The 18,586-nt window shown below is 34.4% G+C and overlaps 1 protein-coding gene across 1 annotated transcript in view; it reads left to right on the top strand.

The window, feature by feature from the left end:
- Positions 1 to 18,586, top strand: part of ELP4 (elongator acetyltransferase complex subunit 4) — a gene marked incomplete at both ends in the record, with an annotated part of 156,938 nt that overhangs the window by 23,134 nt on the left and 115,218 nt on the right. The window contains 2 exons of the mRNA XM_082317305.1: positions 130 to 251; positions 13,119 to 13,250. Of these exons, the coding sequence (XP_082173431.1) occupies positions 130 to 251; positions 13,119 to 13,250 (254 nt within the window). The remainder of the gene's footprint in view (positions 1 to 129; positions 252 to 13,118; positions 13,251 to 18,586) is intronic.

Genomic DNA, 18,586 nt, shown 5'->3' with positions numbered 1-18,586 from the left:
ATTATCTCTGTTATACATTATATATTCTAGGAGGTAGACCAAAAGAGGGCCTTTATAGTGTTCTGAAAATACAGGTGGGTGATTTATCTAACAAAAAAGAAAAAATTCCAACCATTCTTGTTTTCACAGAGGAAGATATATATGGTCTTTACTCCAATTTGTTGTTCAAGTATTTTCTCGCAGAGGGAGTTGTCTGTGGACATGACTTGTTTGTTGCTTCTGCTAAAGAGCATCCTGACAACATCTTAAAGGTAAAGAAGACTCAGTAGCTTTTGACAAGTAAAGCTGTCATCTCCTGATGAATTTAAATACATTTTAAAGTGTATATATTGTGTAGTAAGAAATTAATTAATCTTGGTGATTCATAAGAATGTGTTGGGAAGTGCAGGAGTGTTTACACTAGCCACATTTGGGAATTAAATTTAGCTTGCTAGCTTCCATCTACAGACAATGGAGTAAGATCCTCCCAAGGCCAAATCAGGCTAGGAGCCTACTTATCCTTTATTTTGATTATGGACAAAAACCAGACAGACTAGCTGGCTTAGTTGAATAGTTTGAGTAAACCTAACTGTTTACAGTTTCCACCTGCCTATCAGGAAGAGTAGTTAAGCTGCTTCCAATATATTGTGTTGGAAACAGTGTACAATTTGTGTAGATATTTATTGTAGTTTCCTACAGAAAAGAATAATATCATTTAACATCTTTACAACTTCCTTTATATGTACATTTCATTCTGGATGTCTTTTTTCTACTAGGAGAGATGGTCAGCTTTGGATCAGGTCATAGAGAAAGGTTTCTTTCAGACTTTAGTGCGCTCCTAATCAAACACTGATAGTTTCCATTATAAGGAAATTATATAAGGCAAAAAGCCTGATCAACACTGAAAAAATGCTGAAGTGTGAGGATAATCTTACAAAATTTCATTAAATATTTTATGTCTTTCTAAGGCTGCTTTTTTCTAATATCAAAAGTAACATATAATTTACTGATTACTTCTGCATCAAGTGAAGTCTGGCTGTTTCTGGACAAAATTATTACTTTTCTTTTTTCCTATCTAGTGATGGTAGATTCTATGCCTTATCTATTCAATATTATCTTCAGTATTCAGGAAAAAGTATATTCTTAATGAAATTATATGATTGTGGTTATGAAAAAGCTAATAATTTTTTTTTATGATCTTGAACCTGAAGAGGGTTCATTTAGGGGTGAAATTTTTACCATTTGCTCTTGTGGTTTAGAATATAGCCTAAACAAATAGGTTAGAATTTGATTGTGAAGTATGAATTACAGAAGAACGTGCTATATTTTTTAATATTTGTTTTCAAATAAGTGATAATCAAGTCATTGACTCTCTGACCGTACAATACCTGATCACTGCGGTTGTTTTTCTCATCAAAATTAATTATTCAAATGAATATTTTTATTGCATTGCATTAAAAATTCTTAAAATGGGGTAGCTAACATACATTTTATTCTCTTTTCATTCACCTTTGAATCAGTTGTTCATAGCATGTCGTATTTTTTCCTAGCTCCTGTTCTTTATGCTTTTGCAAGTTAATCAACAGACATTGTTACATACATCTGTCCTTCTTGTACCAGTTTGAGTTTGTGGTCAGTTAGTTCAATGTGACTTATTGAGCTTTATTGTCTGATTTGGAATTAGTTTCCCTTCTTACTTTTCAGGGGTAGACACTAGGTAATAATACTGCATTCTTCTGTTGTAACTCCATAGTGGTATTACTATAAGAGATTATAAATGGATGAACAATATTACTACAGGAAAGTTGAGGAAAACATAATTTTGTCTTGTTTTCTTCCTCCATTTTTGTGTTTATATATCCAACAGTACTCTTGTCTATGCTTTTCTACTCTTACCTTGACTATTCAACACTTCCTTTGCTTAACAGACAAGGCACAGTAGAGCTGATTTCTCTGATTTGTATTGCTGTCTTGAAATTGCTTCAGTGAAGTAACCCTGTAACATGCTAGACATCAGTCTAGAAAATTACATACTTTCTTTCACACTTGGAAAGCTTAGGCACTTCTTGAAATGCCAATATGTGTCACCTAAAAACCATTATTACCTCACCTGGAAAAAGTCGATCTAAGACTGGCATTGGTCACAGTTAGGTTTCCAAATCACAGAGGTAGAGGAGTTTTACCTACAACTGTCTCAACTGACTTTTAAAAGAGAGGACCCTGAGGTGCTTCAAGAAGGCCTCTCCTGTCATAAAAAAGAGCTGTTTGGGATTTGGATGTCTCTACCAAGTCAGGATTTTAATGTAACGTATCTGACTGTTGAATGACATTGCATTTTATTTAATGACATTAGTAACTGATTTATTTTCAGTATCTGATTGGACTGTATTCTTTACTGGAAAGGCAACAGAGATTTAAACCCAAATTATACATTTTATGATGGTTTTTTGTTTTATAAAATTCAGGTATGGATTCAATATATTCTATAGCTAGTATTCTAATTAACTGGTATTTTACATAAAGGCAGTTCCTTAACTGCCTTATGTCTATATTGTGTGGTCAGTCTATTTATACATTCAGTTCTCTGCTGAGATGCTGTAATTGCCCTATTCTAATTTTATGATGTGATTGGAAGTTTCTTGAACCTATAACCAAGACAAATATTGCTGGTGGTAGGAAGGCGAAAAGACATTCTTATAGACCATAATTATCTTGAAATTGTGTATAACTAAAAGACAAGCAGAGGATAAAAAGCCCTGATCAACTGCCTAAGATATATTATATTACCACCCACCAATTTATCCATCATCCTTTGAAAACATATTCATGCCTTTTGTAGTCAAAGCTCCTTCAGGAAATTGGCATTAAGACGTAACGCTTAAAAATTATACACCTCCAGTAAAACCTGCAGAACTATATACATGCTGTTTTTTAGAAAGTATTTTAAACATTTGAGAGCATTTCTGTTCAATCTATATTCTTCAACAAAAGGCAACTTTTTACTATAAGGGCATAAGAACTGGGAATAGTGTACAATATTAGAAATAGTATGGTATACTTCTGCGATCGGTCATAAAATAAAACTGATCACATTGGTAAATGGAAAACTAATTGAATAATAAAATGACCGAAGGAAACATTTTATTTTAACACTCCATTTTCAGTACCATACCTTATTAAGTTTAGACTACAAATTATGAAAGGCTGTTACGTGCTCAAGCTTAAAAACATAGAGAAGCTAATAAAATAGGTGGGTTTCTTTCTTGTATCTATTTCCTTAACTTCACTGTGTTTAGTGGCTCTATTTTTATTATAATTCAGCACCCTAAAGTTAACGCCAGCTATTTTGAAGTTGCATCTAGTGCATGTGTTTGAGAATGGAACATACAAATTTGAGTATGTGGTTATATTTATTACAGAGGAAATCTTAACTTAAACACTGTTATGCTTTTTTGTAAGAAACAGCAAGCAAGGAGTTTGAATATTTCCTTGAACATCACTGTAGCCAAAATTAGAACAGGCTTGCATCCACTCCCAAGTTAGGCTGGGTACCAAACTGACTTCTGGAAGCCATGAAAATACAGTAACTATATAACAGCTTAGTTCTTTATGCCCATTCTCCTTGTTAGTGCCGAGGTATGGTTCCAGTCTTAAAAAAAAAAAAAAGATCTGTATCTGTGGTGGCTGTATTTCTATATTTCTCACTTTCCTTACTTCAGATTTGGCACTAAAATTCTAGAACTGCCTAAACTGCCTGTATAAGAATTTCTTTGCCTTTTTTTCCTGAGTAATTATTTTATCTAGACCTTGGGGGGGAACTGATTCTCCCAAGTTTTAATGAGAAAAAAACGGATTATATTTGCCAGTTATGAGCTCATCTTGACGATAAAGAGTGTTGTCTGTTAAATTGCTTTTACCGTGGAGCCTGTGCGAAGTTTGTCTCAAGAGGAAGACTTACTGGCCATTTTACGTGCTGGGAAACAGAAACCAACATCCCCTGAAGCCCAACAGTTTCCCTGTGGGATCCTGCCCAATGTTACCTCAGTGACCATTGCATTGGGAACCTGGAGGCCTGAGGGGGAAGAGTGGGAGGTCCAGAACTGCTTTCTAGAGCTGCATCTGTTCATCTCCTGTGGAAAAGTTGAAGAACACTTTGTGCAATTACTGCATTTTTATGGAATTTCTGTTTTCAAGCTGGAATTTTATTACAGGACACTTCTGGACTCTGTTGAGATTGCCTTTTGGAGGTTCTCTTACAAGAAGAGAGGATAAAGAGCACATCTTTCAAAAAAATAAACTTCCTTTGACATAGTCTTTGAGCCTGCTGCTTATTGTGGGGATGCTTTTCCTACCACTGCTATAGAGGATAAGCTTCTTAGAAGGAAATGCATTCCCCAAAATTCTACCCCCAATCAAGTCCTTTGAGGCTTACCATACTAAGGTATGAAGCGGTATTTACCTTGTACATCTGGTGTCATTGTACTTCCAAGTTTGAAAATGAACAACGTGCAAACCGTTTGCTCTCTGGAGAGCTACACAGAAGATTCTCTTGAGTACTAAAGCCCTCAGCATGCCTATGTATCAGATACGCAGCTTCACTGTGTTTGCTGGACGTATCCTGAAGTCAGGTCAGTCAGGAGAAACCACGGTAGTGGCCTAGGGAACCACAGCAAACGGGAAAAATGCAGCGTCACTTGATGAGGAAGCTGGGAGGTGCATGTAGAGAAGTATAATGGCTTTTTAAAAACCAGTAGGGACAAGGTTAAAAAAACCTCCAGGAACAAGTTTTTTAAAAATTCCTACCAAGCTGAAAAGATCTCTGAAACAAAAGTGAAAGTATATTTTAAATATGGCATTTTGCTTCAGTATGTCATTTGGAAAAGACTGAAAAAATTCCACCTCCAACAAGCTGGTTATACTGAGCAGACCTGAAGAGCAGAAAGTGCACAGTCACTCTTTTCCCACTGAAAAGATGAATGCAGAAAGAATCTAGCAAAATGTACTTTTGTTATTTCCAGGGTTATTTAAAGCAACAACAATAAACAACCCACTGAGCTTCAGTGTTGTGTTACTGTGTATGCAAACAACCTCTTGAAAGAAAACATAGCTGTCTACATGGACTTTTTTATTCCAGCAAAGTACATTCAACCATGATGCTTACCTTTTTCCCTCATAGATATGACTCTAAAACATTGTTTTGTCAAAAGGAAGAATGCAAACCTGGAGGAAATGATCAGGCTGGTGACAGGGCTTTCCAAGCTTCCTTTTTCAAAGAGTGCTATTCTAACTCCTTCCTCTCCCTTCGCTATCTGGTGTTGCGAAAGAAGCTGGGTATGAATGCAAGAGGTATTTTTTCTGTCATCTGACGTTTTGAGATGCTATATAAAGAAATTAAAAGCGTAACAACTTGAAAGGTAAAAATATATATGCAAGCACGGCTACATTCCTATTATCCTTTTTTTCCCAATTGCATTTTCAAAATATATGAGCTTGTTACAGTGATTCAGCTGCTGCGTGCTGTTAAATGTTATCACTTAATACACAGAAATCCAGTTACAGTTACAGCACTATTGAACTTTCCTACCACCCTTTATCTCTCTTTCTGAAGTAAAGAGAGCCTTCTGGCACAAAGATTGGGGTTGAAGCTAACCCTGGCAGCTGTCTCAGAGTTTAAAAGTTCCTTTGAAAAATCTGATTTCTTTATTATATAGCTCCTGCTCATCTCTTTAGTTTTCTTGCTTGCATGTTGGGTAAACGGAATACCTATTTTACAGTTTTCTGTGTTAAAATGGAAGTATTTTAATGATATTGTAATATTTTCTGCTTTACAAAACTGTGTTATAAACTTGACAGAGAAGTTGTACGGGTGTGAAAGAGGATGCTGGAAAAAAATAATCACTTCTGTTTAAAAAGAATGAAATCCTTTTAAGCAGTACCCACGCTGGGAACTCTCTAAAGTGTAAAGCTTAGTCTTTGTCAAAAGTTCAGACCAATCTAATAAAAAGATTTTGCAGAACCAGAGGAAATAAATGTTTGGCTTAAATTTCAGCTTTTCTATCTACCAATCCTTGGCTGTTTATTAGGATATTTTCTTTCATGATCTTAGTTATGAAATTATGTTTGTTTTTAAACATAGATCTTATTTAGCCTGTTAAATGTATCATAAAAAGTAGTAGCTTAAAAAACCCAAATGTTTAGGCTTCAGTGTTCACAAGTAACTATTTTACAAATCTAGTTGGTAACTCTGTAGAATTAATTTGTTCAATTAGTGAACTATTGCTCACAGTGCTCATCTCTGAAGGTATTCATGAATAATGTTGTTATTATTAAATCTGTTCAGGCCAGTGCATTATATACCGCAGCATAGTTTACAGAATTTTGGACAAGGGCACTCTCATTTTTATTTAGTTTCTTCACATTACTTTTTTTAGTATGTCGTTCTCTTTTTTGTTGTATTTATCTTTCACTTACTTAAGCATCATGAACTGAGTCAGAAAAAGATGAAATTAAAAAAATAAATCATCTGTTCTTCTTGCATGCATTCCTGGGTTTCAATGTTGTGAAAAGGAGCCATAGCGCAAGGAAGTTACAGGAAAGAGTTCTGTGCCTTGACTGTAGGGTTTACTTCTGTGTATGTGAAGTAGAGAATATATTCTCATGGGTTAAAAAAAAAAGTACCCCTTAGAGTACTTTCAGTTAAGCTTTTTTATTTCATAAAACAGAGGAATATTAATTCCCTTTTCTCTTCACAGAATTCTCATTTATCCTGGGTTGACATCCATTTGGTCCTTTTGAATGTCAGAAAAATTTCCATAGAACAGCCTTACCTGGATATGGAAATAAATTGTTGTACAAGGGCCACTGAAAGGAGAAAAATTCTGTATCCAGTCATTTGTGTTCTTTAACAATAGACCTTGTCTTCACAAGTGTTTACAATCAAAATAGAATCCTCCCCCCTTTCGGGAGTAGGGCCCTTTAAACTGACATTTATATAATACATTATTGAAAAGAAAATATTTACCCTTCCTGACTTACCATCTGGTGTCCTTTAAATACTAAAAATTAACATAATGAAAAAGAGCCTTAAATTCATGCGAGTTTAAATGATTTAAGTATCGTTGCAACTAGAGATCAACAGTGAATCGTACTCCCTTTAATATTTTTTTATTTCACATTTCTTTAATCATACCTGTCATGATACTGCATTGCAAAATAGTTGCATAAAACCGTGTGAACAACATATTTATTGATACATAAATAGATAATGTTTAAAATTCTTAAGTACTATTAATTATACAGTTATTGAAACCCGTACGGATCAAAGGTTTTTATATAAGAGGGATTTCACATACAGCTTGGATTATGTGGCTAAATAATAGCACAGTAGTACTTCTTTAGCATTGTAAAATAGCTTAGAGAGGAGTATGATGCCTATAGTTGGTGTAATGCATTGGTAATTAAGAGGGTGTGAGGTTAAGCTTCATTAACTGCTGTGGGATTGTATCTTGGATTTTATTATCCCCTAGAGAACATAAGAAGTGAGAGAGGTCAAACTGTTAGAATCTGATTTTGCTTCATGCATCTGCCAAAGCAAGGCAAGCAAAGTAATGTGGCAGCAAACACAGAAGGACCTGGACTGCTAGCAGATACGGGTTGTACATCATTTTATTACAAAGATTAAAGATTTAGTAATGAAATAAATTATTTCATGTTTGCAATAAAACCTTCATAAGCTTGGTTTGTAGGAAACAAAACTATTTTAATTGCATTGTCATTTAGTGTTAGTGCTTTAGAAAAACTTTTTTTTTTATAAATTCATTTTTTATTTTAAAACACAGCAACAAACTTCCTTCTCTCTTTTTCCCTCCCTACTACATCTCACTCCAGAATGCCCCAACCAAACCGGGCTTAGTAACTTCAGCACTTGGCTCCCTTTTTGTGTATTCATGCTGCATAGCAAAGACTTGTATTTTAGTTGACCCCAAGAAATGCTGTTTGTTTTCTCTTTTTTATTTTAACTAATGCACTGCTACATGCTTTGTTTTTTATGTACCTTATGAGAGATTTGTCTTTTTTTAGCCTGGGAGAATGTAACAGTTCTCAGGAGCTGACACACCGATGCCACAAAATTGTCAGTCCCAAAGCTTTTCAAAGCTATATGATGTGGGAGCTGAGATATTTTTAAGCAGAAATACATTAAATAGAGATGTTATGGGCTGATAAATAAACTCTCCTTTTCTTAGTCTTTCGTTTAAATAACACTTTTATTTCCAAATTCTGGATGAAATTTTGGAAGTAACTTTTAAACACTTTAATAATCATGTATTCTTCTGAAATTCTAATTTTGATTCTAAGAATATAAATTTATTTAATCCTAAATAGGCTCACAATCCCAAATACTTTTTAAAATTCTGATGATCTCAGCAGAATTTAAGTGCTTTTTTATATATGATAGAGAAATACAGTTCTCAAACATAAAAAGTGATTTAATAAGACTGCTGGAAACTAGTGTCTTTGTTTCTCAATTTGTGGTGAATCTAGAAGAAAAGGAGTTATGCTAAAGCCCTGCTCTTGAATCTCCCCACACAGATATTTTGAGGAAAAGCCCAGGCTTAGCCATCTTTCGATGTCACTCAGAAACCATGCCCTCCACTGCTCCCCATATATGTTCTGCGGTATAGTTTTCAGTTCAATTTTTGTATAGCTGTGCCAGAAGCAGCCTGTGTTCTGTGGCTAGCATGGCCGCTGGTCTGCTTCATCCTTCCCATAACTCTTTTATTTTTCCTTCTATTTTGAAGAACAGTCTGAGAACTGATGAATGTTGTAATTCTTGGACAGTAATGAAACCTTTCATGACACTGAAGAATTGTGAAGTGTGCATCCAACCAGCCAGCCTTTGCCTTTGAGAATATACCTATGTTATGACAACTGGAGACTTTTTCTCACTTAGGTACTCTGTTTCGCTCAGGCATGGTCAGGTTTGGGAAGAGTTATTTCCTTGAAATAAAGAATAGCATTTAAATTGCAATGTCAGAAGAGGGGAAAGCCTTTTATTCCAGTTCTAGTTATCATGAAGATGAAAACAGGATATGAAGATAAAAAGAAATGTTTGGGTCATTTCAATTTCAGTATTTTCAATATTGCCCCTAAAGCAGGTTTGTATAACTGTGTTCTGTGTCTGTGATTCTCCCCAGCCCCAAGCCTACTAACCAATCTTAAGCTCTTTCCCTTTCCAAATGTGCTTATACCAAGATCTAGTTAAAAGATTTTTGAAAATTATGGACTGGGATATATGAATAAGTACATCCTAAGGAAAAACAACATTAGTGATCTCCTCTGTATTCTGCTCAGTCTTTTACCAGGCTAATGAATGCATGCATGTTGGCCTCCAATCAATGTAGACATACCTTCAAACAACAACCGCATGTTTTGCCTCTGTTTCATACAGTTTAGTGTAAGTGGGAGGGAAACAAGGATAAGCAGAAGGTGGAGTACATCTAAGAAACATATTCTTCAGTTAAGCATGGTAGTTAGTAGGTAAATGCATTTTGGAAAAGCAACTGAGGAAACAAGAGTTGCTCTTGGTATGAGAGAGTTCTTCAAATGCTCCTGGTTCCTTCTGTGGGGCAGCAAGGGACAAGACAACATAAAACAGACTTAAGCTGACGCATATGCTAACTGCCGTGGTACTGAGTCACGGGTTTTCTCATGTTGCTTTGCGCAAATTTAGTCATGTTTAAGAAATCATTTTATAATGTTAGAAGTTTTTTATTATGTCAGAAGTTAAAAGTAAACTATATTGGCAAAAAGGGCTATTTCGGATGGATACTTAGATAGGTTTTCATCTCTTGCAGCCAAAATCTTTATCAGCTTCAGGTGAAACCATTTTTCCTTGATCTCTTAATCTGCTTCAATCTTAGCAACAGCTAAGGCATACCACGGTGCCTAATTGTGTTGCACTGATAGTGTGTCTGTCTCTGATTGTTTTGGACTGAGCTTCTCGGGTGTCAACGGCTAGTATTTGTAATGTCTCCCTTCCACAGAGTGCCACGTAAGAAGGTTTTGTTCTGTGTTTGACTGCAAGGCAGGAACTTTTTTCAGTGTTACATGAGGGTATTGAAGTAGCTTATACTTTATCAGTAATACCTGGAGAACCTCTCACCCCTTATTGTCTTGAGCTCTGTTCTATTTTAGCGTAAAGTACAGTCTCTGTGTAAAACATGCATTATGTGTGATTATATAAAAGCAAATATATATAGCTAAATGTCCCTGTCTCAAGTTTGTCTTTGCCAATTATTATATAATAACAATGAACCAGTAGTACAAGTGACAGGCATTGGCAGTGATTCTAGAGGAGAAAAATATTAAATAGCTTTAAGAAAATACTGGTGCTTTTTTTCTCTTTACTTACAGTAAAGGTGAATGGTAAAATATGCCGTTTCTTGGATTTTGGCTTTGCGGATGATGTGATAGCTACCCGGTGATACTATAGCAGGATGAGGTAGCAACTTGTTATACCACTGGTAGGATCCAAAACAGGGGCAAGCTCAGGGAGTTTGATGAACCGCAGGCAGGATTTCGTGATCTCATCAAAACTGTGGCTGGCACTTGTTTTCAGAAAAACAGAGGTTACCCGCCACTATAAAAAGTTGCAGGTAGTACCTGGGAGCCAGTTGATCTTGGTGAATGAAAGGAAGAGATATCTGGAAATCTGTGGAATTATTCCTTTAGAGAACTCACTTTTTAAATTAAGGTTGATTTTATTTATTTTTTTAATTACTATAATTGAGCAATATTTTGAGATGATCACTGAAAAAGAAAGACCTTTTTACCTTAGCCAGCTTAAATCTATGAATAACTGTATTAGGAAATTAAATCTGCATAATAGTTTAACTGTTCAGTAATTTGTTTTCAAAATAGCACCTTAATTAGAAAATAAGATTAATTAACTCTTTATTGTGAATATCTGAGTTGTAAAATTAGAAAATCAAAATCACGTCTTCTTTCTTTTTTAGAAAAATCCTTTATATAGTGCTCTTAGAAGTAAATGCAAATAATTTCTATCTGCATATATGTGAAATGCATTGGAGTGCTTGTCAGCTCATGTTTGTATTTATACTTTCTCAGACCCTTTCAGTACAGTGTTCTTTTTTCATTTTCTCCTGTCTGTCAGAAATCTTTTCTTTGGTTTGAAAGTTTCCCTGCTTTCTTTCTGGGTAGATATAAGGAAACTTTCACAAAAGTAAATTTCTTTTTTTACTGAAACATCTGTTATAAATGTGTAAATTTAATGAAAGCTAAATACTAACTTAAAATTATAATCTTCCTGTAGCTTTCCTACCCATAAAGCTTAATTTTTACAGCTGTAATAATATGATTTTATTGTATACAAGTGTATCTTTTAATCAAGCTGTAAGAAATCTGAAAACTTAACTCTCTGCATAACCATTCTCATGAAGAGCCTTTACCAGGCTTTTGCAGTTCATTTGCAAAAAGAAAGTAAATAAAATTATTTGCTCAAAGGTGTGGCTTGCATCTTCTGCTTAGTTGCTGAAACACATAGGTATAGTTGTTCTATTTCTGCAACTTTATTGAAGTAACTACATAAAAGTTTTTGTAGCTTCCATTGCCTTTTATCTCGGAGGGCGTGCTGACCAACCACTGAAAGAGAGACAGAAACAACTGTCCTGAAATTAGAGACATTTCTTCTCCATGATGTCAATAATTGTAGATATTGTGTTAATTTACACTAAAAAAACAAAAATAATGCATGTTGTTCATAAGACTACATATTGAACTATATACAGGTTTCTCTCCTGTATTCTTTAATACTGAATTAGCATAATACTAAACGCAAAATGGATTCATTTAAACTTTTGTTGTCTTCTTTCTATGTGTGTCTGTTTGTACCATGTCTGCCTACATAAAGCCGTGAATGTCATTTAGATCTTTATGGTCAGTATCAGCTCTGCCTATGTTCAGTGTTTCATGCGTATCCCATACTTTGATCGAGATTCTTCTTCAAGTTTTCAAATTTGTTTTTTTAATGTCTTCATACCTAATACCGTGCAACAGAGATACTAGCTAGCTCTCTATATTTTTAACCCTTGAGACCACATCTCAGTTCTTTCTCAAGAGTCTTTGCTTAATGAAAACTTAGTTTTCAAATAAGTCTTGATCTATTTTAAGCAGATGAAGAGTTCCTGTACCCTCCAGCTTACACAGATGGGTGATAAAGTTGGGTCAGAAAACTTGACTGCACTTCATTCCTCTAGTAGATGTATAAGCCCAGTGCATAAATTCTGAGTGCTGTGCTTGATACTCACTCAGTGCTGTTTACTTTTTCAGCAATGCAAGAAAGGTAGAAAGCAGAAAGTCTGTAATAAAACATTGTTTCTAATCTAGGTCTAAGTCAAAACTGGAGTTCTGTCCTTATAGAACAATTAAATCCACCTGTGTGCAATGCTTTATTTTTTTTTAAAAAGCCAGAAATGTTTGCAGCAGAAACTTATAAAAATTCCAGGATTAATTATTTTTTCCTTTCTTTTACTCCCTTGTTTGTGTTCGTGAGGTATCTGTCATTAGTAGATATCATGCCTCATGGTTAGCAGAAGAGAAAATTCAAACCATCCTGTTACAGTTGTTTTCAGCCTGTGTCTGTGGGCTATTGTGATCTGTTGAATACTTTTGAAAGATTTACAGAAGCTAACAAAGAAAAGTGATCTTACTATAAAATAAGCTTAAATTCACTATGCAGGGAACTTATCTATTCTGAGCAATAGAATAGTTCAGGAGATCAACCTTTAAAGAAAGATTAAAAAGAAAAAGGAATCTGGATGCTGCTCAAGACGTGTTGTTTGAGTAGAGTATACAATGTGATATTTCCATTCTGCATTCTCTTATATTTGTGTAATTCATTTTTCCCATAAGAATTACATGGTTTTTTTCACACTCAGTATTAGTAGGAGCCAGTCTTTCAGAACAGTTTTTTTGATCAAGTTTTGTTACAGATTTTACAACTGTCCATTATATTAAGATAACTGTATTAGCTAACTTTGAGGGGGGCGGCAGGGTGGATAAAAATCTAAACTGCCATTTCTACTGTAGATAGCTGACATTCTTTCACTCTCCACCTGTAGGAACTTCCAGCCCCTTTGCTTGGTGATACCTACAGAAATGAATTGGGAGAAGAAGCAACAGCTGTTAAGACTGAAGATTTTCAGGATTCTATGAAAATAGCCTGGCGCTACCAAAATTTACCAAAAATGGAGGTAATCAGTATTTCATACTTTTTTCCCCTTGCAGTCAAAATGAATTTGCAGAGCAAATGCTTTTCAGTAGAATCTAGACAACAAAACTGCTAATGGACAGTGTTACAGGATTGCTTCCTGAGGGTAAATCTTTTATCATACACCACTATATTTTTTTGATTTCTAGAGATACAGAAAGAAAGGGAACTTGAGAGTTTGTGGGAACTGTAAAACTTAATACAGACAATAATAATTTAAAAGTAAAAAACATTAAAGTTCCATGGGATTTTTCAATCAGTATTATTAAATTGAGACAGCTTTTTACGAAAGATCAAATTATTTGGTCACTTAGAAACTTTGCCCAAATTTAGCGGTCCACAAATTACTTAAGTAGGTTTAATCAACAGTACTTACTAGATCTCTGTAGTGGAAGTACTGTGTCAAAGCAAGCTGTTGACCTGCTTATCCATGTGCATAACGACCAAAGTAAGCACTTGAGATTGTATCAGCTTCACTGTCCCTAGAAACTAATCACTGTGCAGGGAGAATATAAGAAACAAGCCCAGTGGTCAGTCTTTTGGAGTTTACAGTTGTTAGTGTTTTGTGAATAATCTATCTCCCATGGCTGGTGTCTTGCTTATTTAATCCAGTGGCACAATCAACCTTTAATAAAATTACAGCATTTTTGACTATTGAGAACAAAAAACTTGTTTTGTCTCTACATTTTAGCCTACATTTATAAATTCTTGTTTAGATGTAGTCATAACTGCCTAGTAAGTTCAGTTTTATTCTTAAAAAACATAATTGGAATGTGACAAAATGATCTTACCAGGCTTGGCATGTTTTGTTTTCTGTGAAATTGCACAGACATGGCTATATAGTTGTGTCAGAAAAGACTTATATATGCTGACATGCCAGATCAAACAGCCTCCAGGATAATCATATAATCTCATCAATTTTATTATTGTGGAGCTTGCCATGCCACTCCGAACCATTCCCAAAATAATTTGTCTGTTTTAAAATATAGCAGAATTCCTCATACATTGATATGGAAACAATTGCATGTTGTTAGCAAATAGTGTTCTGATGTTCTAACAAAATAGAAAAACATATAAATAATCCAGTTCGGTGTGCATTCATCTTCTATAACTTCATAGAAGTAATCACTTCTTCCACTAGTATAATATTTCTCTACAATACGTAATGTACTCATCCTCGATTATTGAAATTTGATTATGCAAGATACAATAAAATGGTCAGTCTTTTGTGGGGTGTTTCTCTTGTTATCATTGTTGCTTTCTGAATTGGATGCTGATCATTCTGGATAGTTGAGGTACAATATTTTTTATGTATATGTCAAATTTATTAAAAAAATTGAAACTTGCAAATAAAAGTCTAATTCTTAAGCTATCTATACCAAAACTTCCTCAGGATATTCTAATTAGTGAAAAATAGTTTTGAAATTTATATTTTTCAGTATTTTATAATGCAGTTATCATAAAATTTTGGTGCTGTGCTAAATTAATTTGATTGGTGAATATGCTCCATTGAAGAAAAATCTGGTGTTGCCTTGCAGCACCCTGGATGTTTAATACACTTAGTACTATCCTTTAACAACTTTGGTTGTGATTTATTCTTCAAATTTTCTTTTGGCGGAAAAAAATAACTTTGAATAAAATTTCAAGGTGTACTTTCCAAACTGATTGAACTAATAAACTAGTACATTTTCAAAAACAACTGTCAACTAGTTTCAAGTATGAAAGAGAGAAAATAGGTTTGCTTTTAACTAGAACTCTAAACATGTTAGCAGAAAACTTTTCCATCCAATATCTGGCTTTACATGAAGTAAGAATGATGAGTAAAAGCCGTCTTTGGGGTATTTTTGATGCCTAATGTAGTTTTTATTTCTAAGTAATAAAAGAGATTTTCATTAAGAGTTCAGATATTCCCTTCCCATTTATTAGACCTCATATAGACTAGCTAGGTAACTCATCTTTGTTCTTATGCATGGTATTAATATTAGTACTCTTCATTACTATCACAGTTTCTCTTTACATATTGCATATACCTTGCACATTGGAAAAGGACAAATCTGTAAGAAATCTGTCGGAGTAACAGGTCGTGTTGTGCTTGATGTGCCTTTGCCAGTTTGTTACTTTCATCTGTATCAGAGGTTAATTTCATTTAAACTTTTGAGTATAAGGATAGCCTATTTTGCAATGCAAGACAGTGTGGTTTTTCTTTTTTTTTTTTTTTTTTTTGAATGAACTGCTTATGTTCTTGGGGCAATATATAAACTGTCACAGCATGAAATCAATTTTCTGCCTTGATTCATCCTAAATCTGAGATTTCTAGCACATTAGTATTGCAATTAGAAACATTAACAGCAGACGGTAGCATAAAAGCACGCTCTGCTCACTGACAATTTAGTGTATTTCTCCTTGTGCAAAATAGGAATCCAGGAAAGAACAGGCTTGAGCCTCCAATCCACTAATAAATTTATCAGATCAAACTTAAGAGGAGTGGAAAGTCTCTGCTTGGCACTCTCCATGGTCGTTCTGCTAAGGCAGATTATTCATGCTTACTTGAGTCAGGTAGGCTTTTTGCAAGCTTCCCCGCTAAGCCTGGGAATGCAGTACATTGAGGCCTATTCATAGGCTTCTGACATAGACCGAGCTTTTATTGCATGGTGTTTTATTATAGCCAAATCCTAGTCTCCACCCAGTTTGTAGGCACTGTGCTTATTCTTTTGAATCAAGAGAGGTTATCACCTACCTTAATCCATGCAGCAGGGTGGATTAAGGACACCAATGTGCCTCAGGATTCTCAAAGAGGATCCTGGAAACTTCTTGTTTCTTCTTTTTTGCTGTCTTTACTAAACTCTATTGGGCCTCAGTAAGGATTTGCATCTGAAATGGGCAACCTGGAGCTTTTCTCAATGAAGACATCAGATCAAAGTTCAGTTAGTCAAGGCCTTTCTAAAACATTAAGGGGGCTTGGAAGTACACAATAAAAAGATGAGCTCTGGCAGAGATTGCAGTAAAAACATTCTGATCTGTAATCCGGATAAAGAATAGATTATAGGCCAAAGAACAGCCCCTGTTTAAATTGCTTTCAGAATCCTCATTTTAAATAAAGTTACATTTTACATTAAAAATATTTAGATTTTGATAGATTGTAATGTTTTGTTGGACTTCCTTCTTTAAAAATCAGGTGCTGATAAATAAATTTGAACACTGACTTAGAGAATGTGTTTTTCTGTCTTCTTTTGAGTAAAACTGATCTGCCTCTTATGACTAGATATACATGAGCAGTTTTGTGTTTTTTTTAAATCAAAAACTAATTATTTGTTTTAATGAAAAGTTTGGGTTTAGTTTGGTTATTCTATTGTTTTTGTGGGAAAGATACTGTATTATTGTTCCTATTTATATTCTCTGAATACTGACCAGGCCTAACATCTATTAATCAAATAATTTCAATATATTTACTCTAAATGAAATTATTATAATTAATCTTAATAGTTTACATTTTTTTGGTAAGCTGAACTATGAAATAAAATTGTGGAAATATATAGCATGATTGATTTCAGAAAGCTAACTATAAGTACATGGCAATGTCTGGCACTTCTGTATTCTTTCTTTTTAGTGTTATAGTACTTACTTTATTAGCAAGACCAAGGTTTATGAAAACCACACGCGTTCTGTAGTAACTGGAGATGGAACTAAATAATTTGTTGCTCAACACAAAAAATTATTGGGATCCCATTATTGTAATAATTCAGTATACTTATCATCATTCCTGTAAATAGCAAGAATAGCAGATGCTGAAATTGGAGCAGAAGTTGTTCCAAAGAATTTTCATTGCATACACACACAACCCTGCTCAACTTTCAGATAGCGGATAAAATGTATATACTGGCCTGCCTAAAAGAAAAATCCTTTTATGGAATGTTCTAAGTTGTTACATAACCTACTGAGAAACTTTTGAAATTACTGGGGGTATTTCTGGTCACTTTTCAAAAGTAATTCCATGCTTTTAAGTACAAACAAAATGGTTTTACCTACCAACCCAAACTTCTCTTGAGAACGACCTTTAAAAGGCATTCTGTTCTGCAGTGTGAATATTCTTCAATATCTCTCTTACCTTTTCTGTCTCACCTGTTCTCTTTCACAACCATTGAGATATTTGATTTTATTTTAATACTTTATCATTTAATATGTGAGGTGGCTCTTGGCTTTTATGGGTGATCCAGCTTAGCAGTAAAGCTTGGGAGATAGAAAAATCTCTTTAAAATATTTTTGCACATTGTACAACGCACACTTCAGATGCAGTCCAGGCTTAGGGTAGTTGTCTTCCAAATAAACTAATGGGTGATCTTTCTTTTGACCTGCAAAGCTGCTGTTAAAAGTCTAGGATCCAGCACCTTTCTCAGTCCTGGCATCTTACCAGTAAGAAATATAGTAGTTTTGATTGATACTTGTATTACGAAACTTGTTTGATTATTCTAAATGACCTTTTTTTTTTTTTCCTCAAAGGATCAGGAGCACAGTGGTATTTGTGCCATAACCTAAAGATCAATTTTAATATTGCTTTGGTAATCTGTTACTCCTTTACAGTGTGTACATTAAAAAACACTATATAGTGGTTAACATTTGTGCCAAGTGTTTTCCTTCCCTGGAAGAAACGAACTTGCCACTGAGATTTACTCTGCTTGACTGTTCTTTCCAGGACAGTTTTGTTTTTTTTTTTAATGGGAAGGGCAGAAAAGATGAAGAAAATGGATTGTTACATGAAGAGCAAAAACTGTTCAATTCCTGTAGCAGAGAGCTACTACATGCTTGAATACTGCATATTATAACAATCTAGGGTTTTTTTACCATTGCATGTGTAATTCAAATAATGTTGCAGGTTGCATGCTGAACTCCATTAATGTGGAACAAAAATATGCATTCATTTCCTCTGTTTATTTACTAGCAAAACATACTCAAAATGTGTAATTCCTGCTAGGGTGTATATTAAGTTTGAGGGGTTTATGGTGTTTTATATACCCAAAATTCAGAGCTGATAAAAAAGTATCTTCATTATAGTAAACCATGGTTATTGTGTGTAATGTCTGTGTAATGCTCAACCTGCTGTTTATTCAAAGTTCAAGAAATTAAAAGCAGTTTTTAACTATTTCCTCTTTTTTACCATTTTCTATTAAGAGCAGATACATGAAGATGCAATGGTATTTTTTTCTTATTCATCATAAATAAACAAAGAAACATTTTCAAAGTCAACTGAAAATGTTTCTGTAGTGCCGTATAATTCCCAGCTACTGAAAAATCAGATAGGTGGAACATGTCACGGTCTGCACA

Source organism: Platalea leucorodia (genome assembly GCF_965183815.1).
Source record: "Platalea leucorodia genome assembly, chromosome: 7".
Taxonomy (NCBI): Eukaryota; Metazoa; Chordata; class Aves; order Pelecaniformes; family Threskiornithidae; genus Platalea; species Platalea leucorodia.
The sequence above is the reverse complement of the archived record's forward strand: the minus strand, read 5'-3'. Positions and strand labels throughout refer to the sequence as shown.